General features: G+C 51.7%; 1 protein-coding gene across 1 annotated transcript in view; it reads left to right on the top strand.

The window, feature by feature from the left end:
- Positions 1-12,763, top strand: part of LOC140364871 (gamma-aminobutyric acid receptor subunit rho-3-like) — a 37,573-nt gene that overhangs the window by 19,766 nt on the left and 5,044 nt on the right. Inside the window, exons 3-6 of the mRNA XM_072451258.1 lie at positions 7,080-7,147; positions 7,629-7,852; positions 7,939-8,021; positions 8,092-8,229. Of these exons, the coding sequence (XP_072307359.1) occupies positions 7,080-7,147; positions 7,629-7,852; positions 7,939-8,021; positions 8,092-8,229 (513 nt within the window). The remainder of the gene's footprint in view (positions 1-7,079; positions 7,148-7,628; positions 7,853-7,938; positions 8,022-8,091; positions 8,230-12,763) is intronic.

Here is a 12,763-nt window from a genome sequence, read left to right as displayed (position 1 = left end):
TAACGTGCTTGGCTAGCTCTGTGTTGCTAAGGCTCCACATAGTCGTTAGCATCAGTGGAAACACTGAGCTTTAGCACGAGATCGAGTCAGAGTTTGGAGACAAATGATTATTTTGTGTTTCTCTGCTTTTTGCCTCTTGATTTGGTCTGAGTCTCTCGTCCAATCATCTGGCTGTGCTGTGAAGCTCCTCCCCCTGAGCTAAAGTCCACCTGGAGCTCAAGAGCCAGACACTTTGGGAGCTAGAACCTCTCAGGGGCCACTTAGGACCCAAGACCAGAGACTCAAGACACTTTAGGGCCGAACAATCCAAAGTGAACCAGTGGAAACGTGGCGATGTTGCAGTATTAACTCTTCAAAAAGAATAAGTCTTATTTTATCTATTATCACTTGTTTTTCTTCCTCCAATGAAATGACCCAAATGACCCAAAGTACTTTAATCTAAAAGGATCCAAAAGCATCAAGCCTGACCATATTTGTGTCCAGGGATTATCAATGTCCAGGACGAAAGTTTGACCTGAAAACTTCAACCACAAAAAACTAAATCTGATCATCCAAAACAATATGGAGCGGATTTAAGGCCCAGGACAGAGGTCAAGAAGAGAGGGAGGAGAGAGGGAGGAGGGGAGGAGAGAGGGAGGGGAGGAGAGAGGGAGGGAGGGAGAGGAGAGAAGGAGGGAGGAGAGAGGGAGGGAGAGAGGGAGAGGAGAGAGGGAGAGGAGAGAGGGAGGGAGGGGAGGAGAGAGGGAGGGAGGGGAGGAGAGAGGGAGGGGAGGAGAGAGGGAGGGAGGGGAGGAGAGAGGGAGGGAGGGAGAGGAGAGAGGGAGGGAGGGAGAGAGGGAGGGAGGGAGAGGAGAGAAGGAGGGAGGAGAGAGGGAGGGAGAGAGAGAGAGGAGAGAAGGAGGGAGGAGAGAGGGAGGGAGAGAGGGAGAGGAGAGAGGGAGAGGAGAGAGGGAGGGAGGGGAGGAGAGAGGGAGGGAGGGGAGGAGAGAGGGAGGGAGGGGAGGAGAGAGGGAGGGAGGGAGAGGAGAGAGGGAGGGAGGGAGAGAGGGAGGGAGGGAGAGGAGAGAAGGAGGGAGGAGAGAGGGAGGGAGAGAGGGAGAGGAGAGAGGGAGAGGAGAGAGGGAGGGAGGGGAGGAGAGAGGGAGGGAGGGGAGGAGAGAGGGAGGGAGGGGAGGAGAGAGGGAGGGAGGGAGAGGAGAGAGGGAGGGAGGGAGAGAGGGAGGGAGGGAGAGGAGAGAAGGAGGGAGGGAGAGAGGGAGGAGGGGAGGAGAGAGGGAGGGAGGGGAGGAGAGAGGGAGGGAGGGGAGGAGAGAGGGAGGGAGGGAGAGGAGAGAAGGAGGGAGGGAGAGAGGGAGGGAGGGAGAGGAGAGAAGGAGGGAGGGAGAGAGGGAGGAGGGGAGAGGGAGGAAAGAGGTCTGTTTAGTCAGAGGAAGAAGACTCAAACACAAACTAAACTCAAACATGAGGAAATCCAGTTTCGGGAGAATAAAAAGCTTTTAGTGAAAACTGTAGCGACAGGAAGAGAAAGTGCTGTTTACACATGTGTCCAAACCATTTCATGTTGTTGTCTCTTGTTTGTCTCTTGTTTGTCTCTTGTTTGTCTCCCACAAAAAATGTAAAACACTGACACTGAAAAATAGTTGTGCACATGTCATGGATGAAATTGTTGCGTGTGTGTGAGCGGCGTGGCTAAAGCTAGCATGTGTGAGGGGCGTGGCTAAAGCTAGCATGTGTGAGGGGCGTGGCTAAAGCTAGCATGTGTGAGGGGCGTGGCTAAAGCTAGCATGTGTGAGGGGCGTGGCTAAAGCTAGCATGTGTGAGGGGCGTGGCTAAAGCTAGCGTGTGTGAGCGGCGTGGCTAAAGCTAGCATGTGTGAGGGGCGTGGCTAAAGCTAGCATGTGTGAGGGGCGTGGCTAAAGCTAGCATGTGTGAGGGGCGTGGCTAAAGCTAGCATGTGTGAGGGGCGTGGCTAAAGCTAGCATGCACAGGAACAGTTTTTCCTCATTTCTTTGACTTCTCTGCATGTGAGGGGCGTGGCTAAAGCCTCCTCGCCGCATTTGAACCTCTCTTTATGTCATGCTAATGCTAATGCTAACGTCAGACGCATTATGAGCTGGAAATATCAGATTGTGGCTCTTGACAAAGCGAGTGCCGTGCGGCCATAAACAGGAAACAGCTGTTGCTAACGTGCTATGCTAGCTTTGTGTTGATAAGGCTCCACATAGTCGTTAGCATCAGTGGAAACACTGAGCTTCAGCACCAGATCAAGTCAGAGTTTGAAATGTCTGTCAAGTTTAGTCACGCTTTTGCCTCTTTTTGTTGCTTTTCGTCACGTTTATGTTGCTTTTTATCTCCTTTTGTCATGTTGTTGTGTTGCTTTTTGTTGCGCGTTTGTTTCTTTTCTTTTTTTTCAACTAGTTTATGGGGGGTGATGGTGTGTGGGGGGTGATGGTGTGTGGGGGGGTGATGGTGTGTGGGGGGTGATGGTGTGGGGGGGTGATGGTGTGGGGGGGTGATGGTGTGGGGGGGTCATGGTGTGGGGGGGTCATGGTGTGGGGGGGTGATGGTGTGGGGGGTGATGGTGTGTGGGGGGGTGATGGTGTGGAGGGGTCATGGTGTGGGGGGGTGATGGTGTGGGGGGGTGATGGTGTGGGGGGGTGATGGTGTGTGGGGGGTGATGGTGTGGGGGGGTCATGGTGTGGGGGGGTCATGGTGTGGGGGGGTGATGGTGTGGGGGGGTGATGGTGTGGGGGGGTGATGGTGTGGGGGGGTCATGGTGTGGGGGGGTGATGGTGTGGGGGGGTGATGGTGTGTGGGGGGTGATGGTGTGGGGGGGTGATGGTGTGGGGGGGTCATGGTGTGGGGGGGTCATGGTGTGGGGGGGTGATGGTGTGGGGGGGTGATGGTGTGGGGGGGTCATGGTGTGGGGGGGGTCATGGTGTGGGGGGGTGATGGTGTGGGGGGGTCATGGTGTGGGGGGGTGATGGTGTGGGGGGGTCATGGTGTGGGGGGGTCATGGTGTGGGGGGGTCATGGTGTGGGGGGGTGATGGTGTGGGGGGGTGATGGTGTGGGGGGGTGATGGTGTGTGGGGGTGATGGTGTGGGGGGGTCATGGTGTGGGGGGGTCATGGTGTGGGGGGGTGATGGTGTGTGGGGGGTGATGGTGTGGGGGGGTCATGGTGTGGGGGGGTCATGGTGTGGGGGGGTGATGGTGTGTGGGGGGTGATGGTGTGGGGGGGTGATGGTGTGGGGGGGTGATGGTGTGTGGGGGGTGATGGTGTGGGGGGGTCATGGTGTGGGGGGGTGATGGTGTGGGGGGGTGATGGTGTGTGGGGGGTGATGGTGTGGGGGGGTGATGGTGTGGGGGGGTCATGGTGTGGGGGGGTGATGGTGTGGGGGGGTGATGGTGTGGGGGGGTCATGGTGTGGGGGGGGTCATGGTGTGGGGGGGTGATGGTGTGGGGGGGTCATGGTGTGGGGGGGTGATGGTGTGGGGGGGTCATGGTGTGGGGGGGTCATGGTGTGGGGGGGGTGATGGTGTGGGGGGGTGATGGTGTGGGGGGGTCATGGTGTGGGGGGGGTCATGGTGTGGGGGGGTGATGGTGTGGGGGGTCATGGTGTGGGGGGGTGATGGTGTGGGGGGGTCATGGTGTGGGGGGGTCATGGTGTGGGGGGGTCATGGTGTGGGGGGGTGATGGTGTGGGGGGGTCATGGTGTGGGGGGGTGATGGTGTGGGGGGGTGATGGTGTGGGGGGGTCATGGTGTGGGGGGGTGATGGTGTGGGGGGGGTGATGGTGTGGGGGGGTGATGGTGTGTGGGGGTGATGGTGTGGGGGGGTGATGGTGTGGGGGGGTCATGGTGTGGGGGGGTCATGGTGTGGGGGGGTGATGGTGTGGGGGGGTGATGGTGTGGGGGGGTGATGGTGTGTGGGGGTGATGGTGTGGGGGGGTCATGGTGTGGGGGGGTCATGGTGTGGGGGGGTGATGGTGTGTGGGGGGTGATGGTGTGGGGGGGTCATGGTGTGGGGGGGTGATGGTGTGGGGGGGTGATGGTGTGGGGGGGTGATGGTGTGGGGGGGTGATGGTGTGTGGGGGGTGATGGTGTGGGGGGGTGATGGTGTGGGGGGGTGATGGTGTGGGGGGGTGATGGTGTGGGGGGGTCATGGTGTGGGGGGGGTCATGGTGTGGGGGGGTGATGGTGTGGGGGGGTGATGGTGTGGGGGGGTCATGGTGTGGGGGGGGTCATGGTGTGGGGGGGTGATGGTGTGGGGGGGTCATGGTGTGGGGGGGTGATGGTGTGGGGGGGTCATGGTGTGGGGGGGTCATGGTGTGGGGGGGTCATGGTGTGGGGGGGGTGATGGTGTGGGGGGGTGATGGTGTGGGGGGGTCATGGTGTGGGGGGGTGATGGTGTGGGGGGGTCATGGTGTGGGGGGGTGATGGTGTGGGGGGGTCATGGTGTGGGAGGGTCATGGTGTGGGGGGGTGATGGTGTGGGGGGGTGATGGTGTGGGGGGGTGATGGTGTGTGGGGGTGATGGTGTGGGGGGGTCATGGTGTGGGGGGGTCATGGTGTGGGGGGGTGATGGTGTGTGGGGGGTGATGGTGTGGGGGGGTCATGGTGTGGGGGGGTGATGGTGTGGGGGGGTGATGGTGTGGGGGGGTGATGGTGTGGGGGGGTGATGGTGTGTGGGGGGTGATGGTGTGGGGGGGTGATGGTGTGGGGGGGTGATGGTGTGGGGGGGTGATGGTGTGGGGGGGTCATGGTGTGGGGGGGGTGATGGTGTGGGGGGGTGATGGTGTGGGGGGGTCATGGTGTGGGGGGGGTCATGGTGTGGGGGGGTGATGGTGTGGGGGGGTCATGGTGTGGGGGGGTGATGGTGTGGGGGGGTGATGGTGTGGGGGGGTGATGGTGTGTGGGGGTGATGGTGTGGGGGGGTCATGGTGTGGGGGGGTCATGGTGTGGGGGGGTGATGGTGTGTGGGGGGTGATGGTGTGGGGGGGTCATGGTGTGGGGGGGTGATGGTGTGGGGGGGTGATGGTGTGGGGGGGTGATGGTGTGGGGGGGTGATGGTGTGTGGGGGGTGATGGTGTGGGGGGGTGATGGTGTGGGGGGGTGATGGTGTGGGGGGGTGATGGTGTGGGGGGGTCATGGTGTGGGGGGGGTCATGGTGTGGGGGGGTGATGGTGTGGGGGGGTGATGGTGTGGGGGGGTCATGGTGTGGGGGGGGTCATGGTGTGGGGGGGTGATGGTGTGGGGGGGTCATGGTGTGGGGGGGTGATGGTGTGGGGGGGTCATGGTGTGGGGGGGTCATGGTGTGGGGGGGTCATGGTGTGGGGGGGGTGATGGTGTGGGGGGGTGATGGTGTGGGGGGGTCATGGTGTGGGGGGGTGATGGTGTGGGGGGGTCATGGTGTGGGGGGGTGATGGTGTGGGGGGGTCATGGTGTGGGAGGGTCATGGTGTGGGGGGGTGATGGTGTGGGGGGGTGATGGTGTGGGGGGGTCATGGTGTGGGGGGGTGATGGTGTGGGGGGGTCATGGTGTGGGGGGGTGATGGTGTGGGGGGGTGATGGTGTGGGGGGGTGATGGTGTGGGGGGGGTGATGGTGTGGGGGGGTGATGGTGTGGGGGGTGATGGTGTGGGGGGGTGATGGTGTGGGGGGGTGATGGTGTGGGGGGGTGATGGTGTGGGGGGTGATGGTGTGTGGGGGGTGATGGTGTGGGGGGGTGATGGTGTGGGGGGTGATGGTGTGTGGGGGGTGATGGTGTGGGGGGGTGATGGTGTGGGGGGGTGATGGTGTGTGGGGGGTGATGGTGTGGGGGGGTGATGGTGTGGGGGGGTGATGGTGTGTGGGGGGGTGATGGTGTGGGGGGGTGATGGTGTGGGGGGTGATGGTGTGTGGGGGGTGATGGTGTGGGGGGGTGATGGTGTGGGGGGGTGATGGTGTGGGGGGGTGATGGTGTGGGGGGGGTGATGGTGTGGGGGGGTGATGGTGTGGGGGGTGATGGTGTGGGGGGGTGATGGTGTGGGGGGGTGATGGTGTGGGGGGGTGATGGTGTGTGGGGGGGTGATGGTGTGGGGGGGTGATGGTGTGGGGGGTGATGGTGTGTGGGGGGTGATGGTGTGGGGGGGTGATGGTGTGGGGGGGTGATGGTGTGGGGGGTGATGGTGTGTGGGGGGTGATGGTGTGGGGGGGTGATGGTGTGGGGGGTGATGGTGTGGGGGGGTGATGGTGTGGGGGGGTGATGGTGTGGGGGGGTGATGGTGTGTGGGGGGGTGATGGTGTGGGGGGGTGATGGTGTGGGGGGTGATGGTGTGTGGGGGGTGATGGTGTGGGGGGGTGATGGTGTGGGGGGGTCATGGTGTGGGGGGGTGATGGTGTGGGGGGGTGATGGTGTGGGTGGCCGGCGGGAAAGCGTTCACTTTAGCTCACTGTGTCGAGGGGTTGAAATGAAAACAGAGAGAAAGACGTGGGTTTGGTAAATGTAGGTTTGACATGAGGTTAATATGGTCTAGAGCACAGGAAGGACCAGCTATAACAGGACTAAACCTGGACTAAACCTGGACTAAACCTGTACTAAACCAGGACTAAACCAGGACTAAACCTGGACTAAACCTGGACTAAACCTGGACTAAACCTGGACTAAACCAGGACTAAACCAGGACTAAACCTGGACTAAACCAGGACTAAACCTGGACTAAACCTGGACTAAACCAGGACTAAACCAGGACTAAACCTGGACTAAACCAGGACTAAACCTGGACTAAACCAGGACTAAACCAGGACTAAACCAGGACTAAACCTGGACTAAACCTGGACTAAACCTGGACTAAACCTGGACTAAACCAGGACTAAACCAGGACTAAACCTGGACTAAACCTGGACTAAACCTGGACTAAACCAGGACTAAACCAGGACTAAACCAGGACTAAACCTGGACTAAACCAGGACTAAACCTGGACTAAACCAGGACTAAATCAGGACTAAACCAGGACTAAACCTGGACTAAACCTGGACTAAACCTGGACTAAACCTGGACTAAACCAGACTTTGCTAACATGTTCTTGTTTGGTTTTGCGTCAGGCTCGGCGATCCCTGTGGGCATCGACGTCCAGGTGGAGAGCATCGACAGCATCTCTGAGGTCAACATGGTGAGAAGCTTCTCCTGCTCATGAGACCTGAACGTTTGTCTCACTCTGACGAGGTTCACGTTCCACAACCCGAACCCTGAACATCACGCCGCTGTGTGTCAGAATAATGCCACCGGTTTGGAGACTAGACCAATCACAGAGCAGCGTTATGGTTTGGGCGGAGTCAAAGGTGAAGCGCCCAAACGAACCAAAACAAACGTGACAAACAAACTATTGGACTACTTTGTATTTTGGATTAGTATTAAGTCCCTGTGGCGATAGAGCTCCCCCTGCAGGTCCCTGGTGAAAATACACTCTCAGAGAACAGACGCAAAGGCAGTAAAAACACAAACAAATGTGGGAAAATAATAAAAAGGAGCCAGGGTTTCTCAGGAGAGTTGTCTTCAGGTCGATGTTACACGGCTGGTTTACGCTCAGAGACAGCAGGGGGCGACGACGGACACTTCAAACACCCTAAGGTACATATTTCTCTCTGCCCCAGGACTTCACCATGACCCTCTACCTGCGCCACTACTGGAAGGACGAGCGCCTGTCGTTCCCGTCCCGCAACAACAAGAGCAGGACGTTCGACTCGCGCCTGGTGAAGAAGATCTGGGTTCCCGATGTGTTCTTCGTCCACTCCAAGCGCTCGTTCATCCACGACACCACCATGGAGAACATCATGCTGAGGGTCTATCCGGACGGGAACATCCTCTACAGCGTCAGGTGCAGTTCACGCTCAGGTCACGTGAGGTTGTGGGAACAGAACAGAATAAATATGATGTATAATAAGAGATGTTTGTGTGTTCCAGAGTGACAGTGACCGCGCTCTGCTCCATGGACTTCAGCAGGTTCCCTCTGGACACTCAGAACTGTTCTCTGGAGCTGGAGAGCTGTGAGCGCCTTCGCCTCTGACCACGTGAAGCGCTCAGCACCTGAACTCACGGCGCCCTCTTGTGTTCCAGACGCGTACAACGAGAACGACTTGATGCTGTACTGGAAGAACGGGAACGACTCGCTGAGGACGGACGAGATGGTTCTGTCGCAGTTCTTCATCGAGCACTTCCAGGCGTCGAGTGGACTGGCCTTCTACAGCAGCACCGGTCAGAGCTCACATTCATGTGTTCATCACATGTTCATGTGTTCATGTCATGTTCATGTGTTCATGTCATGTTCATGTGTTCTTCACATGTTCATGTGTTCATGTCATGTTCATGTGTTCATGTCATGTTCATGTGTTCTTCACATGTTCATGTGTTCATCACATGTTCATGTGTTCATGTCATGTTCATGTGTTCATCACATGTTCATGTGTTCTTCTCATGTTCATGTCATGTTCATGTCATGTTCATGTGTTCATCACATGTTCATGTCATGTTCATGTGTTCATGTCATGTTCATGTGTTCATGTCATGTTCATGTGTTCATCACATGTTCATGTGTTCATGTCATGTTCATGTGTTCATGTCCATGTTCATGTGTTCATCACATGTTCATGTGTTCATGTCATGTTCATGTGTTCATTTCATGTTCATGTGTTCATCACATGTTCACGTGTTCATCACATGTTCATGTGTTCTTTTCATGTTCATGTGTTCTTCTCATGTTCATGTGTTCATCACATGTTCATGTGTTCATGTCATGTTCATGTGTTCATCTCATGTTCATGTGTTCTTGTCATGTTCACGTGTTCTTCTCATATTCATGTGTTCATCCCATGTTCATGTGTTCCTGTCATGTTCACGTGTTCTTCTCATGTTCATGTGTTCATCACGTGTTCATGTGTTCATGTCATGTTCACGTGTTCTTCTCATATTCATGTGTTCATCACATGTTCATGTGTTCCTGTCATGTTCACGTGTTCTTCTCATGTTCATGTGTTCATCACATGTTCATGTGTTCATGTCATGTTCATGTGTTCATCACATGTTCATGTGTTCCTGTCATGTTCACGTGTTCTTCTCATGTTCATGTGTTCATCACATGTTCATGTGTTCATGTCATGTTCATGTGTTCATCACATGTTCATGTGTTCCTGTCATGTTCACGTGTTCTTCTCATGTTCATGTGTTCATCACATGTTCATGTGTTCATGTCATGTTCACGTGTTCTTCTCATGTTCATGTGTTCATCACATGTTCATGTGTTCCTGTCATGTTCACGTGTTCTTCTCATGTTCATGTGTTCATCACATGTTCATGTGTTCATGTCATGTTCACGTGTTCTTCTCATGTTCATGTGTTCATCTCATGTTCATGTGTTCTTGTCATGTTCACGTGTTCTTCTCATATTCATGTGTTCATCACATGTTCATGTGTTCCTGTCATGTTCACGTGTTCTTCTCATGTTCATGTGTTCATCACATGTTCATGTGTTCATGTCATGTTCACGTGTTCTTCTCATATTCATGTGTTCATCACATGTTCATGTGTTCCTGTCATGTTCACGTGTTCTTCTCATGTTCATGTGTTCATCACATGTTCATGTGTTGATGTCATGTTCATGTGTTCATTTCATGTTCATGTGTTCCTGTCATGTTCATGTGTTCATCACATGTTCACGTGTTCATCACATGTTCATGTGTTCTTTTCATGTTCATGTGTTCTTCTCATATTCATGTGTTCATCACATGTTCATGTGTTCCTGTCATGTTCACGTGTTCTTCTCATGTTCATGTGTTCATCACATGTTCATGTGTTCATGTCATGTTCATGTGTTCATCACATGTTCATGTGTTCCTGTCATGTTCATGTGTTCTTCTCATGTTCATGTGTTCATCACATGTTCATGTGTTCATGTCATGTTCACGTGTTCTTCTCATGTTCATGTGTTCATCACATGTTCATGGGTTCATCAGGTCACGAACACATGAACAGGTCATGAACACATGAACATGAGAAGAACACATTAACATGACATGAACACATGAACATGAGAAGAACACATGAACATGAGAAGAACATATGAACATGTGATGAACACATGAACATGAGAAGAACACATGAACATGTGATGAACACATGAACATGACCTGAACACATGAATATGAGAAGAACACATGAACATGTGATGAACACATGAACATGACATGAACACATGAACATGTGATGAACACATGAACATGACATGAACACATGAACATGACATGAACACATGTTCTGAACATGACATGAACACATGAACATGTGATGAACACATGAACATGGACATGAACACATGAACATGACATGAACACATGAACATGTGATGAACACATGAACATGTGTTCTTCTCATGTTCATGTGTTCATGTCATGTTCACGTGTTCTTCTCATGTTCATGTGTTCTTCTCATGTTCATGTCATGTTCATGTCATGTTCATGTGTTCATCACATGTTCATGTCATGTTCATGTGTTCATGTCATGTCCATGTGTTCATGTCATGTTCATGTGTTCATCACATGTTCATGTGTTCATCACATGTTCACGTGTTCATCACATGTTCATGTGTTCTTCTCATGTTCATGTGTTCTTCTCATGTTCATGTGTTCTTTTCATGTTCATGTGTTCATCACATGTATGTTCATCACATGTTCATGTGTTCATGTCATGTTCATGTGTTCATCACAGGTTCATATGTTCATCACATGTTCATGTGTTCTTCTCATGTTCATGTGTTCATGTCATGTTCATGTGTTCATGTCATGTTCATGTGTTCTTCTCATGTTCATGTGTTCATCACATGTTCATGTGTTCATCTCATTTTCATGTGTTCTTCTCATGTTCATGTGTTCATCTCATGTTCATGTCATGTTCATGTGTTCATCACATCATCACATGTTCATGTGTTCTTCTCATGTTCACGTGTTCATCACATGTTCATGTGTTCTTCTCATGTTCATGTGTTCTTTTCATGTTCATATGTTCTTTTCATGTTCATGTGTTCATCACATGTTCACGTGTTCATCACATGTTCATGTGTTCTTCTCATGTTCATGTGTTCATGTCATGTTCATGTGTTCATGTCATGTTCATGTGTTCTTCTCATGTTCATGTGTTCATCACATGTTCATGTGTTCCTGTCATGTTCACGTGTTCTTCTCATGTTCATGTGTTCATCACATGTTCATGTGTTCCTGTCATGTTCACGTGTTCTTCTCATGTTCATGTGTTCATCACATGTTCATGTGTTCTTCTCATGTTCATGTGTTCATCACATGTTCATGTGTTCCTGTCATGTTCACGTGTTCTTCTCATGTTCATGTGTTCATCTCATGTTCATGTGTTCATCTCATGTTCATGTGTTCTTCTCATGTTCATGTGTTCATCTCATGTTCATGTCATGTTCATGTGTTCATCACATCATCACATGTTCATGTGTTCTTCTCATGTTCACGTGTTCATCACATGTTCATGTGTTCTTCTCATGTTCATGTGTTCTTTTCATGTTCATATGTTCTTTTCATATTCATGTGTTCATCACATGTTCACGCGTTCATCACATGTTCATGTGTTCTTCTCATGTTCATGTGTTCTTCTCATGTTCATGTGTTCATCACATGTTCATGTGTTCATGTCATGTTCATGTGTTCATTTCATGTTCATGTGTTCCTGTCATGTTCATGTGTTCATCACATGTTCACGTGTTCATCACATGTTCATGTGTTCTTTTCATGTTCATGTGTTCTTCTCATGTTCATGTGTTCATCACATGTTCATGTGTTCATGTCATGTTCATGTGTTCATCTCATGTTCATGTGTTCTTGTCATGTTCACGTGTTCTTCTCATATTCATGTGTTCATCACATGTTCATGTGTTCCTGTCATGTTCACGTGTTCTTCTCATGTTCATGTGTTCATCACATGTTCATGTGTTCATGTCATGTTCACGTGTTCTTCTCATATTCATGTGTTCATCATATGTTCATGTGTTCCTGTCATGTTCACGTGTTCTTCTCATGTTCATGTGTTCATCACATGTTCATGTGTTCATGTCATGTTCATGTGTTCATCACATGTTCATGTGTTCCTGTCATGTTCACGTGTTCTTCTCATGTTCATGTGTTCATCACATGTTCATGTGTTCATGTCATGTTCATGTGTTCATCACATGTTCATGTGTTCCTGTCATGTTCACGTGTTCTTCTCATGTTCATGTGTTCATCACATGTTCATGTGTTCATGTCATGTTCACGTGTTCTTCTCATGTTCATGTGTTCTTCTCATGTTCATGTCATGTTCATGTCATGTTCATGTGTTCATCACATGTTCATGTCATGTTCATGTGTTCATGTCATGTCCATGTGTTGATGTCATGTTCATGTGTTCATCACATGTTCATGTGTTCATCACATGTTCACGTGTTCATCACATGTTCATGTGTTCTTCTCATGTTCATGTGTTCTTCTCATGTTCATGTGTTCTTTTCATGTTCATGTGTTCATCACATGTATGTTCATCACATGTTCATGTGTTCATGTCATGTTCATGTGTTCATCACAGGTTCATATGTTCATCACATGTTCATGTGTTCTTCTCATGTTCATGTGTTCATGTCATGTTCATGTGTTCATGTCATGTTCATGTGTTCTTCTCATGTTCATGTGTTCATCACATGTTCATGTGTTCATCTCATTTTCATGTGTTCTTCTCATGTTCA

Source organism: Eucyclogobius newberryi, unplaced genomic scaffold (genome assembly GCF_026437365.1).
Source record: "Eucyclogobius newberryi isolate DKJ021-1_F unplaced genomic scaffold, fEucNew1.0.hap1 SCAF_18, whole genome shotgun sequence".
Lineage (NCBI taxonomy): Eukaryota > Metazoa > Chordata > Actinopteri > Gobiiformes > Gobiidae > Eucyclogobius > Eucyclogobius newberryi.
Note: the sequence above shows the minus strand (reverse complement) of the source record. Positions and strands in the feature narration are given on the sequence as shown.